Here is a 19,036-nt window from a genome sequence, read left to right on the forward strand (position 1 = left end):
GTGGGCGTGGCTTGGTAGGCGTGGTGTGGCTTGGTGGGCATGGCAGGGGAAGGATACTGCAAAATCCCCATTCCCTCCCTACTCCTGGAGAAAGGATATTGCAAAATCTTCATTCCCACCCCACTTTGGGGCCAGCCAGAGGTGGTATTTGCTGGTTCTCCGAACTACTTAAAATTTCCGCTACCGGCTCTCCAGAACCTGACAGAACCTGCTGGATTTCACCCCTGGTTAAAACCTGTTAGGATTACTGGATAAGCAGATGCAAAAAAGAACTATTACTATGTATCTTGATTGCAGTGAGAATTCTCCACAACAGAAGAATAGATGAAAAATGGATGGAACTAGCAGAGATGGCACAATTGACTGTTTTAATCAGAAAAAAAGACCATATTTAGCTTTGTTTCTACCTGGAAAATGCTCTGGACTTTGTGCTTGAGATAGAAAAAACCGAACTCCTGACTTTGGGTTTTGCTGATTAGTTTAGTTTTTTGTTATAGAAATGGATAGTATTTGTGGTAAAGTAAAAACATTAATAGCAACAGCACTCAGACTTATATATCGCTTCACAGTGTTTTACTGCCCTCTCTAAGCGGTTTACAGAGTCGGCATATTCCCCCAACAATCTGGGTCCTCATTTTACCGATCTCGGAAGGATGGAAGGCTGAGTCAATCTTGAGCCTGGTGAGATTCGAACTGCCAAATTGCAGGCAGCCGGCAGTCAGCAGAAGTAGCTTGCAGTACTGCATTCTAAACACTACAGCTCCAGCATTACGGCTCCAGTAAAATACAAATTTAAGCAGTAATTTTATATTTTACTGTACTAAAAAAGTTGGATTCTTTTTCCCCCCCCCTTTCCCCTATATTCTCATTCTCCTTTCTTCCTCCTTTCCTTTTTCTACCTCCTCTTTATTTTCATTTTCTTTTTATAACATGATAATCTTAATATAAGGCTTGAAAAAAATTCTAAAAAACAGGAATATGAACAGAGTTTGGCATCATTCTTAAAAATTCCAATCTTAATTTTTGAGCTGTACTCTTTATGAAGGAAAACTATTACATAGGAAGAATATTGCCCGTCTCGAGATAGTATCTAATGAATAAACCTGTGATCTAGACCACTGCAGCAATATTTTATATTCTTTTAAAGCATTACCTCAGCCTGTTGGACCAGTAAATTTCTTTCATTTGAGGGCACACGCTAAACAGACAACTCAGCTAAGAATAGATCCTTGTGAGGCTAAAACATTCTCCTATAAAATGAAGACATTAGCAGCTTTTCAGAAATGTACAAAATGTTACAAAGGAAAAGAAAAATGAAAAAAAAAACACGTAAGGGAGAAGATCCAAATAGCTCAATAAGGACTAAAATATTCAGTAAACTCAGGATGCAATTCTGTGTCCATGTTCTGCCGGGAAATGTACTTCCTCAAAGAAGGCATTGTTAGCTGGCTGGAACTCTTGAATATTGTCACATTTTGTTTCATTTTTAATATGGTAAGTAAATAGATTCCTTACTGTAATCACAGGTAATAACAATATAGTAGAGCATAAGGTGCAATACTGTAAAGCAAAAGAACAGTAAAAAAAGTAGATGATGATTTTAAAAAAAGTGCTGGATATAGGAAAATCGGAGGAACTCAGGGCTACAGTTAAGAACTTAAAATTCTGTTTGCTTAAATGACAAGGTAAAAGACCAACCTGACTACTAACAGTTGCAAACACATCTGCAAGGATGTAATTAAACAGTTTAAGGGTCCAAGACCTTATGGACACTTTGTTTAGTGAACATTCAAAGTTACAATAGCATTGAAAAAAGTGACTTATGATGGGTCTTTGCACTTATGACCATTGCGGCTTCCCCATGGTCACATGATCAAAATTCAGACACTCGGCAACCAGCATGTATTTATGACACTTGCAGCATCCTGAGGTTATGTGATGGCCATTTGAAACCAGCAAAGTCAATGGGAGGAAGCTGGATTCACTTAATGATTGCAGATTCATTTAACAACTGTGGAAAAAAGTTGTCAAATCAGCTGTGACTCATTTAACAACAGCCTGGCTTAGCAATAGAAATTCTGGTCCCAATTGTGGTCACAGGCTAAGGACTACCTGTATGCAGTATGTCACTTACCAGTTCTTGCATTCATGGTGGCTGGAACACTCTGCTTACTATTCATTATCGCTGAAATCCCAATTCCGTATTCTGTTCCTGGCACCAAGTCTGCCCAAGGAAACATGCAATAAAATATAAGTGACTCAATAGGCTATAATGATTTCCATATATGTAATATTTTCTTTTTTGTCTGACTTCATAGCCTGATACTTTTTCACACAGCAGTCGCAGTTGCCTGGCTAAAGCCATTATTATAAAACCATTATTTGAATATTTTGCTAAGGTTTGCAGGTGAGGTACAAATAATGGAAGAATATAGCAAATAATGGAATGATTGTGCAACATCTGTTTTCTTCCAAAGTAAAGCAATTTCGTTAAGATGTCTGAAAAAATAAGTATTTTAAAAACTAAATAACTTTAAAAGCTATGACCACATCATTCTTCTTTTCTTTCTTGTACAAAAACTGTTATCCTGGTTCAATGCTCAGAAGGATCTTGATGGCATGGAAGATCTCTCTCTTTCTCTCTTGCCTTGGACAGAAAAAAGCAAAGACCTCCTAGCAAATCTATTGTAAAACAGAACTGAATACCTTTAGGCTTCTCTGGAATCTGTATTGGGTTTTTTGATAGGAACTTCGGGTTTTTCAAGCCAGGAAGGCTACCGGCAGCCATGTTTGTAACGGTAGGCATGTTTGTGCTCTTATGCACGCCCCTTATGGTCCTCTTAAGAATGGGGTGAGGTCAATATTAGAAAGTTTTTAGTTAAAGCTTTTGGGATTATGGGAAGAGACCACAGAGTCAGGTAAAGTATTCCAAGCACTGATGATTCTGTTACAGAAGTCATATTTTCTGCAATCTAGATTACAGCGGTTAACATTAAGTTTTTAACCTTCAGCCCATCATGGCAGTTGCCAGGAAATTATAAATGACTGGAAGAATTTATGTTATATATTAAAGCAGTGCAGTCTTCAAAACAAATTTCAGAAGAGGTTCACACTTCTGCTATTTATTAAAATAGCCCCTCTTTTTTCAGACTTCTTGATAGGCTTCAAAAAGAAAAAAAAAGAAAGGAAAAAAGATGCCACTGATTTTAGAAATCCACTCTAAAATTTTCCCCAGGCTAGACCAAATGATAGCTGAAGTAAGCTAAATGTAGTATTTGCTGATTTAGAAGATGCATATCCTTCTGTTCCCTGCAAAAAAGACATTCAACACCGCTAGTAAATCCTTGCCTTTGTTTGTCTGATTACAAGCGTTTGTCTTATCTGTATTAAACAGTACATATTTTCTTTCATCCACTCCAGAAACAATATTAGAATTTTTTGGGATTTGAACAATTTTATTGGATTTGAACTCTGGAGGATTTTATCTATGGGTAAAAAGATATTGCATAGAGTCCTGGTTAATCAATATAAAAAGAAGTATATAACTAATAAATCAATGGTTAGATCTTGGAAGATCTGGTAGTCTATCAAGCTTTTATAATAGTTCTGGATGCCATTATAAAACCCTGCAGTTCATAGTTTTATTACAATGCAGTTAAAATTTAATTATAAAATATATACTTTATTACATGTAAATGTTTATTACATAGCTGAAAAAATGGCTGAAAGACAGTATGAACAGTATGACCTCCCAACACTATATACCGTGTTTTCCCCAAAATAAGACCCTGTTTTATAATTTTTTGAACCCTGGAATAACCGCTTGGCCTTATTGCCATGCACTCAAAAGCCCAATTAGGATTATTATCAGGGGAAGTCTTATTTTGGGGGAAACAGGGTACATTGTTTGGCTGCTGTTTTCATAACAAAAGGTTTGTTGCTAATTCTACAAAATGTTCATCAATGTACCCAAGACGAAGGGACGGCTTTAACTTTGGGGCAGAGCTTCTATTTTTCGTGTCCTGTTTCCTCCAAATAGGGGAAAAACATATTCCAACTGGCAATATGGTAACTGCTATCACTCAGTGCAATGGACCTGCTGTACTTAAAAGTCAGTAGGAGAGATTTGGGAGAATAGCCACAAGGGTCAGTTGATCTGGTTAATTCCTACAGGATTAAAGAAACTCCAACTAGGCAGACATGTAACAGGCATTCAATCCCAGTGAGATTAGAAGCCTTGTTTACCAAGAAGAGCTGGAAAGAAACTGCAGCTGTAAAAGCAAATCTTGCCATATCAGGAACTTGCTAGAAGGACACCCCTCTCACAGACTGGATGTCCACAGTGATGTCATGAGTCTTGCGGGTACTCTCTTGCTCAAGACTCATGAAATGCTACTCACTTCCTGGAGAAAGATGGTGCAGATTCTATACAACGGTGACTTTTGATTCTATTGGTGTCATTGTTTGTTACTCAACCCATTAGTAAACATATCTTGTTTATATGGCTTGGACCAGGTTATCTGAGAGACCGTCTCTTGCCGCTCACATCTACCCGACCCATCAGAGCAGGGAGGCAGGGAATGTTGTGAGTCCCATCCCTGAGGGAGATACACCTGGTGGGACCCAGAAGAAGGGCCTTCTCCATGGTGGCTCCCTCTCTCTGGAACATCATTTCCCCCAGAGATTAGAATGGTCCCCACTCTAATACTCTTCCAGAAGGCTCTGAAGACCTGCCAGCAGGCCTGGGGACCCCAGAGCAGGATGGAGCCCATTAAATGGCTTGTGTGATCTACTGTTGGGGTGGGGGGTGATTTTGTTATATTGCACTATATTTGTTAGTTTTTATTGTTTTAAATGTGATTTTATATTCTGTAAGCCAGCTTGAATCGCCATGGGTGAATAGGTGGCAATATAAATCCAATAAATAAATAAATAAATAAATATCTACCTCGATTAGGGACACACTGGTTAGATAGGTTGGTATAAAAGGGCTTCTCTGTTTACAGCAGGGGTTTCCAAACTCTTTAGCTCATTGATACCTTCATGGAGTTTCAGATTGTTCATTGACACTCATGCATTTATTTCATATATACACATAACATTGTTTTCTTGACAAATCCTATGCAGTGGTCAAATTTATGCAATAGGTATTGCTGTCAAAAAATATGTAAAACATTCTTAGCAGAGACCTAACAACAAATGCATGTGATTTATAATCCTATATTTTATTGCAGCTTTGCCTCACGCTGGATAAATTCTTGCAAATGAGCCTAAAACTCTAGGCTCTGTGCCTGCTGAATCTGCTATTCCGGTGCTGAGTCTTAATTGGCCTGTTCACGCTTCTGCTTTTATTTATACATTTATTTGCTGCATGAGTATCTTCCCTTTTTTCTACTACTCTCATTTCTATTTTATTTATTTATTTATTTATTATTTAAATTTTTATACCGCCCTTCTCCCGAAGGACTCAGGGCGGTTTACAGCCAGATAAAATAAACAGTACTATTACACAATAAATACTATTAAAATACCACTAAAAAACTTATTCAATTTGGCCGCAATTAAAATTTAGCAAATAATAAAACCCATTAAAAACCCATTAAAAACCCATCGATAAAACCCATTAAAAACCCATAAAAAACTAACCCAGTCCAGCGCAGATAAATAAGTAAGTTTTGAGCTCGCGGCGAAAGGTTCGGAGGTCCGGAAGTTGACGTAGTCCTGGGGGGAGTTCGTTCCAGAGGGCAGGAGCCCCCACAGAGAAGGCCCTTCCCCTGGGTGTCGCCAGACGACACTGTCGCGCCGACGGCACCCCGAGGAGTCCCTCTCTGTGAGAGCGCACGGGTCGGTGAGAGGTATTCGGTAGCAGCAGGCGGTCCCGTAAGTAACCCGGCCCTATGCCATGGAGCGCTTTAAAGACGTTCACCAACACCTTGAAGCACACCCGGAAGGCCACAGGTAGCCAGTGCAGCCTGCGCAGGATAGGTGTCACTCGGGAGCCACGAGGGGCTCCCTCTATCTAGTTTTATTAGGGTTACCAACAATGGCTGCAAAGGTTTGGAGGACCACTAGATCATACCAAAGAGTGTTGAGTTTTCTGATTCTAATAGCTGTTATCTTATGAAGAACCAGATTTGCATAGACCAGATGTTGACCAGTCCCAATTTTTTTCTTTGAATAAACCAATAGCATAGAGCTGGCTACGAAATTGGACCAAAATTACCCAGTGAGTTTTTCATGACTAAAAGCACCTCTGTAAGTTTTGGTCTGGAACCTGTGTGATTGCAAAATGTTGACAGATTTTGAAAATTGAAGCTTTTTTGGATTTGCTGCAGTTCATTTGAATCTGGAGAAGAATTAGAGGTTTCTACTCAGTTCTGCAAAGTTTGCTGATGGTCTGGTTTCTCCTGGTAACTGATGAGTAATTCACCTCCAGGTTCCTGGACTCTCTTTCCTCCTGGTAACATATCACTTTCAGAGGGTTTTAAATGCAGTGGGAGAACAATAGCATGTCACCCTGAGCATGTCCTCACATAATACCTTATCATAATATGAATGGCAATTTATTTTGTTTATTTTTGCATCGAATGCATGAGAATGAATTAGATTTTTTTCCTGGGACTAGCATCGACTCAGAGGGCAGAGTAACAATTGTATGATGTTCTCTTCAGGCTCCCATTAGGCAGTTGGAGGGGATATTGATTGACTTGTAATGATCTGCCCCCAGGCTCTGGAGGTTGGCAGTGAAGTGAAGATGTTTGCAGATCAGTTTCAACAACTTTGGAGGGGAGGGAAGGAGAATAGTTGCAGATGTGTGTGCTCAGTGTGGATTTGAACCATTCTGACATTTTAACTACTCTACAATTACAGTATGTTTGTCCTTCTTGTCTTGTATTTTTAAACATTTCTTAAAGCTTTACATGGATCTTGGAGTCATACAATTTTTGAAGAGGAAATTGTCCTTTGTAAATTAGGGTCATGGTGGCTCAGGGGCTAAGACGCTGAGCTTCTCAATCAAAAGATCAGCAGTTCAGCGGTTTGAATCCCTAGTGCCGCCGTCTAACAGGATGAGCTCCCTGTCAGCTTTGGAAGCCATACTAGGCTGAAGGCTTCCACACACTGCCACTTTCTCCTGTGTGGGAAAGTAGGAGAAGGGGTGGTGGTACAAGGGGCTATTAGACATAACAACATTCTTTCTGCCAGTCAAGATCAGGCTGAGCTCACATCTGAAGAAGGAGTGGCCAGAGTGATGTCTCGACATGGGATGGTTGAAGATTGGAGCATGTGATTGGCAGAGGGGTCATGAGGGTGGGGATTTTGGAGTTTGTATTACTGAAGGAGGAACCTGGATCCCCAGATTCGGATTTCAACCAACTGTGCCAGTTTACCTATGCTAGTGAAAGAACTTTGAAAGATGTTTGCTTCGGAGTCTTTTCTGCAGGAGGTGTTTTCTGGAATGCTGACTTTCCCGTTACTTTTCCCAGCTTCTGTCAACCTAGCAGTTCGAAAGCACTTAAAAATGCAAGTAGAAAAAATAGGGACCATCTTTGGTGGGAAGGTAACAGTGTTCCGTGTGCCTTTGGTATTGAGTCATGCCGGCCACATGACCATGAAGACTTCTTCGGACTGCACTGGCTATTCGGCTTTGAAACGGAAATGAGCACCACCCCCTAGAGTCGGGAACGACTAGCACGTATGTGTGAGGGGAACCTTTACCTTTATAGCACAGAATAGAATAGAATAGAATAGAATAGAATAGAATAGAATAGAATAGAATAGAATAGAATAGAATAGAATAGAATAGAATTTATTGGCCAAGTGTGATTGGACACACAAGGAATTTGTCTTGGTGCATATGCTCTCAGTGTACATAAAAGAAAAGATACGTTCATCAAGGTACAACATTTACAACACAATTGATGATCAATATATCAATATAAATCATAAGGATTGCCAGCAACAAGTTATAGTCATACAGTCATAAGTGGAAAGAGATTGGTGATGGGAACTATGAAACGATTAATAGTAGTGCAGATTCAGTAAATAGTCTGACAGTGTTGAGGGAATTATTTGTTTAGCAGAGTGATGGCCTTCGGGAAAAAACTGTTCTTGTGTCTAGTTGTTCTGGTGTGCAGTGCTCTATAGCGTCGTTTTGAGGGTAGGAGTTGAAACAGTTTATGTCCAGGATGCGAGGGATCTGCAAATATTTTCATGGCCCTCTTCTTGATTTGTGCAGTATACAGGTCCTCAATGGAAGGCAGGTTGGTAGCAATTATTTTTTCTGCAGTTCTAATTATCCTCTGAAGTCTGTGTTTTTCTTGTTGGGTTGCAGAACCGAACCAGACAGTTATAGAGGTGCAAATGACAGACTCAATAATTCCTCTGTAGAACTGGATCAGCAGCTCCTTGGGCAGTTTGAGCTTACTGAGTTGGCGCAGAAAGAACATTCTTTGTTGTCCTTTTTTAATGATGTTTTTGATGTTAGCTGTCCATTTGAGATCTTGCGATATGATAGAACCCAGAAATTTGAAGGTTTCTACTGTTGATACTGTGTTGTCAAGTATTGTGAGAGGTGGAAGTATGGAAGGGTTTTTCCATACTGTATACAGTTACTGTATACAGTATGTATACAGTATTACTGTATACTGTATTACTGTATACTGTATTACTGTACAGTATTACTGTATACAGTATTACTGTATACTGTATTACTGTATACTGTATACAGTAATGGTGTAAAACTCAAGGCCTGGGGGCCGGTTCTGGCCTGCGGGATGCTTAGATCTGGCCCACAGGGCTGCCCTGGAAACAGTGAAGGACCAGCCCGCAGTGCCTCTGCCAGTGAAAACGGAGCTCAGAAGAGAGCTCTGTTTTTGCTGGCAGAGGGTTGCAGGAGGTCATTGCAGTGGAAAATGGAACTTGGGAGCCTGTTCAAGCTGGCTGAGCGCTTGGGCCACCACAGGTGCCTCCAACATGAGTGACATTGAGCTGGCCATGCCCACCACGGCCCCCAAGGTCAAACATAACCCTGATGTGGCCCTCAGTGAAATCGAGTTTGACACCCCTGCTGTACAGTATTATCAGTTCACATGTTTTTTTCAGTGTGTTAAGTGATTTTCTGCATCAACATCTACAGTAATATAGATTCACAGGATATAATAAAAAGGACAAGTTGGCAGATGTACCTGGTTTGTAGTGTATTGCAGCCTTTGCAGCCACCATCCTGATTTTTTTTTTAAACCACACTCTGTACCTGACCTGATGTGGGTGATCATGAAGAACTTTGGTACTTCTTATATTGGGAGTATTTCTGAATAAATGTCAAAGAGTTGGATCTAAAAGAGATCCAAGAGTTGGATCTCTTATGTCAAAGAGTTGGATCTAAAATCTCTTTCAAGCTGACATATGGAGATAAAGAACAAAGGGCAATTAGCTAGAGGTTATCAATGATATTAAATACTGTTTACCAATACAATCCAATATCCATTTTCTGATTAAAAATGCAAGAAGGTAGCTTCACTTTATTTTTCTCTAAGGTAGCTTCACTTTCCCTTCTCTAATAAAGGGAGCTGTGGATCACAAGGAAAACTATATTCCCACTTTCCTTCCTGGCATATCTCCAAGGGAAGGCCATGCAGGGGTGGTGCCAATTTCAGAAAAGGTAGGAAGTGTGCATAAAAGGTGCCACATGAATTTGGGAGGGCACGGGAGGATGCAGCACAGGTAAGGGTGTGTAAGGTGCACAAGAGATGTTGCACAAATTGAAGAGAGCATTGAAAGGAAGTGTGAGTGACTGGCACAGCCTGAGCATAGAGAGGTTGGGGAAGCTGGGTGGTGAGAGAGATTTATCCAGGCAACTTGCAACCTTTCCTGCCTGCTTCCCCATTGATGACATTTCCTGCCAGTTCCCACAAGCAAAGCTGGAAAAGTGATGGCAATCATGACTGAGTTTACACTTCCTGCTGGCTTCTCCATTGACTTGTGGAAAGTCAGGGAACGTAGGAAATAACCATCTGGTGACTGTGACTGACCTCAGTGGCGTGTTAACTGGTGCTGAAGCAACCACAACTTCCCCAAATTTCATTCCCATGGAAGTAATGGGTCCTGGGATTCTGTATGTTAGCCCAGGGGTCTCCAACCTTGGCAACTTTAAGCCTGGCAGACTTCAACTCGCAGAATTCCCCAGCCAGCTTTGCCTGTGTTAACCCCTGTGTTAGCCCATTGGAAGTACTTAGTTCAAAAATTGTTGCCTTATGAGGCACTGATGCATCCAACTGAAGGTTATGAACAGACAAACATGACAGTTTTACTAGCGTACAGATTCATTGACAGGAGATTTGTTGATTCTGGATACCATTTTAAACGTCTGTGAATGAGACGGTATCTGAATTTGATCAATAAATAAAATTTTGTCCATTTTAGGTTGATAAAATTGGGTGTGTTGGAAAAGAATAACTAATTCTTGATTATTATTCAGAACTGCTGCAGTTGTCTTTTATAATGCTAAAATTAAGAGGGAGATAGAACATCCAGGATGGCTTTATTTGTTACCAAACTGATTTGACATCTAACATTTTCACTTGAGTTTCTTATTTATGAGGCATAAATGAAACACTCAATAATTAATGATAGGCGCCAGCTTCTCCCTGCGTGCTGTGGAGCTATAAGTATCCAGCAGCCTGCAGGAAGCTTGCCCTGTGGTTTTTGGCACATCAGGGGAGACACCAATTTAGTTAATTTCCAGCCAATCCATCATCTATTATCATTATTGGATCAAAGCAGATCCCACTGGCTCTTTGTCCGCTTTTTAAAAAAAGTATTTGTTTACTGAATAGATGTTGGCAATTCCTTGGAAGTACAGAACACGTAGGAGTGTAGACAATTTTCTTCCCAGAAATGAAAAGCAGCATTCATGTGTTTTAAAATTAAATACATATTGTATTATATTTACATACTGTATTGTATTATATTGTATATTAAATACAGTATGATATAGATGAACAGAATAGATCAATACAAGTAAGGAGGATAGCGTGGCCTATGTTAGACTAGTGGATAAGTAGCCAAAAATCTCTTTCTTGAGCAGGAAGGATTTATGTTTTTGTTTTGTATTATTTAAAGGTAGGTAGAAATCTCTATGTAGTCAGGAATTTTGCTTTGTCAGGCTTCTGAATCTCACAGAGGGTTTTATGCACATTAAAACTATGCGAGTAGAAGCTTGCTATAGATGTCCCTGCTGAATCCATGGAAATTAGAGAGAGGATAGGTTGGTGTCTGCTAAATCACAGGTGTCTGCAGAGCAATTGGCAAGTCACAAAATGTGTAATGCATTGCAGTTAGGAATAGAGGCTTATATGCTGAATGTGATTTCTCACATAGGTTGTTTTTCCATCTGAATGAGGCCAGTCTTGTCTCCTTGAGTTCTGCTTGATTTCATTGACTGCCCAATTTTTAAGATTACAGAATTGGGGAAAGATTCAATGGGTTTTTCTACGAAAGCATGGATCGATGAATTAATGCAGTGCTGTTGAGGTCTGTCTGGAATTGTTTACAGCTTTCTAGAGTGATATACCAGTGTTTTAAATTACTTCAGGTAAACATTTTGTCTCTTAAGTAAGTCACAAAAAATTATTCTGGCAGCTATTCTAATTTTAAAAATATAAAGATATGACACTAAATGAGGTTTTTTTTTTCAAAAAACCCCCCAGTAAATGAAAAATCTTTTCAGTCCTCAAACAGCATAAGGAATTTAGCATAGAGAAACAGGTAAGATGGTGGGTGAGGGTTTTTTTTTTTTTAAGGTTTGTGTTTTATAGTTGATGAGATGGAATGGAAGCTGCTTCTGGCATCAATGGGAGCTTTTCACTGGAGTTAAACAAGGAGCGGATTGGAGAAAAGAACAGTGGCACAAAAGGGAGCATTTCTTCCCCCTTCATCATGGCTCTCATCCCCACCATCACAGCTGTTATTAAGGTTGGGAAAATATTTGAGCAGTTCCAAGCAGCATTTATTGTTTAATTATCTAAATTTATAATTATATTTAAATTTTAATTATATTTTGGCCCTAAGATCAAATCAAACTTCACCTAGTCCAGTTCATGTGTAGTAGGCAACAGTTACCGGTAGTTTATTTGTGAGTTGTCAGTGTATCAATGCTTTACCAGTACATTACAGTGAAGTTGCATCACAAAAATACCAGCCTGGGGCACAAGGTTGACTCAGCCTTCCATCCTTCTGAGGTTGTTAAAATGAGGACCCAGATGGTTGGGGGCAATATGCTGACATTTGTAAACCGCTTAGAGAGGGCTATAAAGCAGTGGTTCCCCAACCTTTCTGCTGCCAGAGAACTGCAGCAGCAGTGGCGGCAGCAACGGTGGAGAGGTGATGGCTTTGCACGTACAACCTAGCTCCTACCCATGCACAAATGAAGCTTCATGAGCTCACCTGCCACTTGCGTGGCCCAGTTCCCAACAGACTGTGGAGCAGTACCAGTCCATGGCCCAGGAGCTAGGGATCCCTGCTGTAAAGCACTATGGAGAAATATGTAAGTCTAAATGCTATTGCTATTGCCACCTTCCCAGATAGTTTTCAACATCCAGTCCTGTTTTTTAGTCAATTAAAAAAAAATCCATGGCAAGATACTTAATTTCTATGCTATCCCGTTTCTATTTTTTTCACCTTATACTTGCTACTTTGAACATTGTTTTTTTTCTCTTGCTTGCTCCAGTGCTGAAAATAAACCGAGGAAGGAGAAAACTGCAGTTCAAAGCATGATTTCCTTTGTTGTTTCACAACAAGTAGCAGGGCTTCCTGCTGCACTTATTTGGAGATTTTTTTGGGGGAAAATACAATGAAGAAACATAAAATTGAATGTTTTTTCCCCACCTCCAGTTCTCCCACCTCCATTCTAAAGAAACCTTTGAAAATAATTAGGGACCAATCACATTAGTTTCAGTGGAGAGAAGAGGTAATTAATCAGGCCAAAAGCAGCAGGAGGAACCTTGAAAAGAGAAAATAGTTTTTAAAAAAGATTATCTACACCTGCAGACTTTCTTGTTTTAAAAAATTGGATTTTCTGCATGAGGAACATATGGTATAATTATTGAGAAATCAAAATCTAAAAGCATAAAGATAGTAAGACTATCTGCATATTCTGTAAAATTTGAGTAAAGAGAGCATGGCCAATGCACATTAAATAAAGCGTATGCAATACAATTTGAGTACAAGTTATTTTGAGCTCAAAAGAGCCAATTTAAACATTACATTCTGGAAACAAAATGTGTCTTGAGAGTTTGTTTTGCTCAGGAATCAATTCAATCTGCAATTGTTTCAAGTAGTGGTGGTTGGAAAATTATCTGTTCTCTGAATCTTGACTTTTTTAAAAAAAAAATTGCAGTGGTTGCTCAATTTTCCCATTAACCAGCATCCTTAAAGTATGTTTGTCAGGGAAATGATGTCTGGAAGTTGAATCGTGGCAGCTGGACTTCTGTTTTTGTTGGTTCGTAATGTTTCACTGTTTGTCCAAGTAGCTTCTTCAGCCAGTCTGAAGAAGCTAATTGGATATGCAGTGAAATGTTTTGAACCAACAAGTCCAGTTGCCACGAGTCAACTTCCAGGCAACTCTACCTGGATGACTGAGATTCTTCATCGACAAGGAAATGATAAATTGTGGGAGCAATTCGCTTTCTCCCACAAGACTTTAGGACAAAGTTTCTTGGTTGGACATTCCCTGCCTGCTGCTGGATGGAGACTAAGACTATTAGCCTTTGCCTGCTGCTACCAATATTCAGACATGGCTGAATATTGGTAGCAGTGAGGAATGAATGCTGTCCCTTAAGCACTAAGTTGCCTGTGTAACACATAGTCAATCATTGGCTCACTGGAATGAATCATATTAGGATAAATATCTAGTTCATGTGGAACTAGAACATGGAAAAGACTATCTATGAAGGCTTGTGTGTTGTTCACACTGTATAGAAAACTATCTGGTTTACTACTAAACTTTGTAACTGCTGTGAGAATCAGTTATAGTCCTCATATGCCCCCCCACAACCTTCTCACATGTTCCACTCACCTTCCCACATAGACAGTAATGATATTGGTGGGTCCCAGTTATTAATTTGACTAGGAGACAGACTGGGCTGATTGAACTCTATGGATGAGGTGGAGCAACAAGCAAACCACAGCCAAGATCTTAAAAGCGATATTTTACTTTTTCTAAACTACCGTATATATTCGAATATAGATAGATAGATAGATAGATAGATAGATAGATAGATAGATAAATAAATAAATACCCCAAAACTGGGGTAAACTGGGACTCGAGTATAAGCTGAGGTGGAAATGAGGCAGCTACCGTCGGGAAACCTCCTCCTCAGCCGAGAAGGCTGGCGGCTCCCCGCCTCTCACTGCACCGGCAGGGCTTCCTGCTGCACTTATTTGGAGATTTTTTGGGGGGAAAATACAATGAAGAAACATAAAATTGAATGTTTTTTCCCCACCTCCAGTTCTCCCACCTCCATTCTAAAGAAACCTTTGAAAATAATTAGGGACCAATCACATTAGTTGCAGTGGAGAGAAGAGGTAATTAATCAGGCCAAAAGCAGCAGGAGGAACCTTGAAAAGAGAAAATAGTTTTTAAAAAAGATTATCTACACCTGCAGACTTTCTTGTTTTAAAAAATTGGATTTTCTGCATGAGGAACATATGGTATAATTATTGAGAAATCAAAATCTAAAAGCATAAAGATAGTAAGACTATCTGCATATTCTGTAAAATTTGAGTAAAGAGAGCATGGCCAATGCACATTAAATAAAGCGTATGCAATACAATTTGAGTACAAGTTATTTTGAGCTCAAAAGAGCCAATTTAAACATTACATTCTGGAAACAAAATGTGTCTTGAGAGTTTGTTTTGCTCAGGAATCAATTCAATCTGCAATTGTTTCAAGTAGTGGTGGTTGGAAAATTATCTGTTCTCTGAATCTTGACTTTTTTTAAAAAAAAATTGCAGTGGTTGCTCAATTTTCCCATTAACCAGCATCCTTAAAGTATGTTTGTCAGGGAAATGATGTCTGGAAGTTGAATCGTGGCAGCTGGACTTCTGTTTTGTTGGTTCGTAATGTTTCACTGTTTGTCAAGTAGCTTCTTCAGCCAGTCTGAAGAAGCTAATTGGATATACAGTGAAATGTTTTGAACCAACAAGTCCAGTTGCCACGAGTCAACTTCCAGGCAACTCTACCTGGATGACTGAGATTCTTCATCGACAAGGAAATGATAAATTGTGGGAGCAATTGCTTTCTCCCACAAGACTTTAGGACAAAGTTTCTTGGTTGGACATTCCCTGCCTGCTGCTACCAATATTCAGACATGGCTGAATATTGGTAGCAGTGAGGAATGAATGCTGTCCCTTAAGCACTAAGTTGCCTGTGTAACACATAGTCAATCATTGGCTCACTGGAATGAATCATATAGATAAATAAATACTGCTTGCTGCTTTTGGGGATGTTGAACTTTAGTACGGATGGTTTTACATGGATGTGCATGCACACATACAAACAAACCATTTTTGTTAAATGTTAAGTGAGATTTTATGTTTATGTTAAAATGTATGTATAGCACACGAGATGTATGCTATATTTATAAGATTATTTCAATGCATTTCAGGTTGGGACTACATGGTAGGAAGAGACGTTACTTATGCTTAATGATGACCTTTGACAGGGCTTGGCTAGGGGTGATGCTACTATCCAGGCCCTCTTTGATCTCTCAGCAGCTTGCAATTCAATGGCATCCTACAGGCTGATTGCAGAAGTGCGAATGAGGAACATAATTTTATGGTGGTTTTTCTCCTTTCTCTGTAACAGGTTCCAATAGGTTCTGGTTGGGTGGCAAACTGAGCTTGAAGCCCTTGACTTTTTAGGGTGCCTCAGGGCTCAATATGCTCCTGTTGAACAACAACGTGAGGATTCTGGAAATAGCCATCTTTGATTTGGGATCATATACAGTGTTGGTATATTGATTATCTTCATCTGTATTTCTTGACTCTTATTCAACCATGATGCTGTCAGGATGTTATCCCAGGGCCTGAAGGTTATAAAGTTCTAGATAGGGAGGAGCAAGCTCAACTATAGCCAGACCATGTATGCTCCTATCTATGGAGATTCTCAGTCATCCAGATCATGGCTGTCCCAAAGGTGCTTTTTCAAGAGGCAACTGGACTTTCTGGTTTTCCTTTGAAGATGTTTTGCTTCTCATCCAAGAAGCTTCTTTAGCTCTGAAGAATGAGCTGAAGAAGCTTCTTGGATGAGAAGTGAAATGTCTTCAATTAAAAACCAGTTGCCTCTTGGAAAAGCACCTTTGGGACATGGCTGGTCCTGCCAATACTAGGAAACTTCCTTCTTTGACTTGATTGGTGTTTCATTTCCCTGCTTGGGACTGGTGCTCAGGTTGGAGGTCTTGCTGGACTCTCAGTTGCTGCTCAAGAAGCAGGCAATAGTCCTTTTTTTACTGCCATCATACAGAAAGTTTGGCAACATTTACTGATATAGCATGCTTCAGCTGTTAAAATGTTGGACTGGCACTGAAATAAAACAGGTTTAAGTCCATCCAAACTTTTCTGGATGGCTTTGGACCAATTCTCTCTCAGCCCAGCCTACCTCAGAGGTTGTTGTGGAAGAAAACAGGAGAAAGATGCTATTATGTTACCTTTCCTCCTGAAGGAAATCTTTCAAATGAATCTATTATAACAATGGCTGGAATGTTCAAACTAAGAGATGCTGACTAATTTTTAATTGGATCCAATACCCCAGCATCAAATCAGATAATTTTCTGCTCTATCAATTAAAATTTTCGGAGACATTTTCTGTTTTTATTAAAAAAAATAATGCCAGAATTTCTGCACATTTCAGCTAATGTGGACAAGCCCTGCCCCACCAAATGTTAAGAAAAATATTTGCATTGTCACCATATTTCATATTTCGATTATTCTCCATGTCCAGAATATATGAAACATTTCAAGTTTTTATTCTAAAAGTGTAAGGAACATTTAGGATGCTTTTAAAGATCAGTTCTGTCACAATGTAGACAACTTAAGCAGTGATGAAATCTGGTTGGATCTATTTGGTCCCTGCGTGAACTGCTAGTGCCGCCAGTGGGAGGCTCCGCCTACTCGCTGGGATGTCATTATGTCCCATTTTTGACACTCTGCGCATGTGCAGAAGGCTCTGTGTGCGCTCACACTCCTGAATCGGTAGCGAAGGTATTTCACCACTGAATTTAAGGTATTTTCCTTTGAACTTTTTTTTAAAATTTGAATTTATATCCTGCCCTTCTCCAAAGACTCAGGGCGGTTTACATTGTGTTAAGTAATAGTCTTCATCCATTTGTATATTATATACAAAGTCAACTTTTATTGCCCCCAACAATCTGGGTCTTCTTTTTACCTACCTTATAAAGGATGGAAGGCTGAGTCAACCCTGGGCCTGGTGGGGCTTGAACGTGCAGTAATTGCAAGCAGCTGTGTTAATAACAGACTGCTTAGTCTGCTGAGCCACCAGAGGCCCTTCAAGCAAACTTGAAACAGAATATGTTTTATGAACCTATATATTAAGCTTTATCTGGAAATGCTCCTATTGCTACTTCTTTTTCAAACGTGCTCTAAATATCTGAAAAATTATGTACCCCTTCACTCTTCCAGCCCTGTTTTGAGTATTCTCACTTGTTATAAATGAAAAGATTTGCTCACAAAGGTATATTTTGCTAGGCCCCAAAGCAAAGGTTGAGCAACTTAATTCATTTTAAGAGGGCTGCTTCTTTTAGGCAAGGATTGTACAGAACAGAGTATACTATCTACCCCTCCCTCTTTGGAGGCTATACATTTTTCAGTGTAGAAGGTAAAAGCTAAAAACATGGGAGGGCTGTTATCACTCTACCCTGCCTGGGAGGCTGGTGATCAAGGGGGTTATTCTTGGGGTGTGATGGAATAGATGGCCATTAGTCTGACCAGTAGATGTCCAAGGGTGTTTTAATGAGAACAAGAACAACATATCCATCCTTTTCCCTAGCTACAATTCAAAGTCAAGTGTCCTATTGATTTCATTTGAAGTCCTATTGATTTCAACTGAAGTTATTCAGGTATGTGGTTGGTCTCCCACCGCAGCTATTTCCAGACAAATAAGCTTTTCATGCTATCAATCAAAAGACCAAGCTTTTTTTTTTTTTTTTAAAGATTTTCTATGGTAAGACAAGAAAAGGAATGTGGAAAACATAAGAGGGCTACAAAGCAAGAAGATACTACTTGGACCCTTGGTGAAGTTCTGTGAATGAAAAAGGTAACTGCCCAATAAAGGCACAATCTGGAATCTTCCTTTCAATGTCACCCACCTGCAACCTTGTGAGCAGTGTATCTATGTTCCTTTCTGCCCACCTGTACCCTTAATTTCCCAGAGCATTTTTTAGGCAGCACATGGTGTAACAAAAGCAATGGATTGAGGGGTGGGCTCTTGACATTGGGGGTCTCGCACCGTGGACAAGGGCTCAGATCATTTAGTTCATAAATATTTAGATGATACTGTAATGGCATACAATAAGAAGTTTTCTTGGTTATGAGACATCTTTGCCACTAATATTAACTTCAACAGATAAATAGATGTTAATTTTCATTAAGAATCTATTTAAGGCAGCAATGCATAAAAACTACTTGGTTGTTTCAAGAACAGGTACAGAGACTGGGATCTTATTGAAAATACTGCATTTGTGTAGGAAAAGAAGCAGAGATAGACAAAATAAAATTTAAAATCTGCCCAGTAGGGTAAATTCACACTCTTGATTTAAGGAGGCATTAAAGAAAATTTATTTTATGTTCTTAGACTCATCTGTACTTCAAAAACTCTATTTGGAGGAAAAACTGGAAAGTGGTGAGAAACAGTAGTACCATTTTCTGCTTCAGGGTGCACAGAAGAAAACCTGTTTTAATAAAGAGACCAAGGTAAAGGCGAAAAGCAGGAGCCTTTACAAATAAACTGACCAATTGAAAG

The 19,036-nt window shown here is 39.5% G+C and overlaps 1 protein-coding gene across 1 annotated transcript in view; it reads right to left on the reverse strand.

The window, feature by feature from the left end:
- Nucleotides 1–19,036, reverse strand: part of TNR (tenascin R) — a 207,845-nt gene that overhangs the window by 45,979 nt on the left and 142,830 nt on the right. The window contains exon 9 of the mRNA XM_058178365.1: nt 2,135–2,224. Within this exon, the coding sequence (XP_058034348.1) occupies nt 2,135–2,224 (90 nt within the window). The remainder of the gene's footprint in view (nt 1–2,134; nt 2,225–19,036) is intronic.

This window comes from Ahaetulla prasina, chromosome 3 (genome assembly GCF_028640845.1).
Source record: "Ahaetulla prasina isolate Xishuangbanna chromosome 3, ASM2864084v1, whole genome shotgun sequence".
In the NCBI taxonomy this organism is placed as follows: Eukaryota; Metazoa; Chordata; class Lepidosauria; order Squamata; family Colubridae; genus Ahaetulla; species Ahaetulla prasina.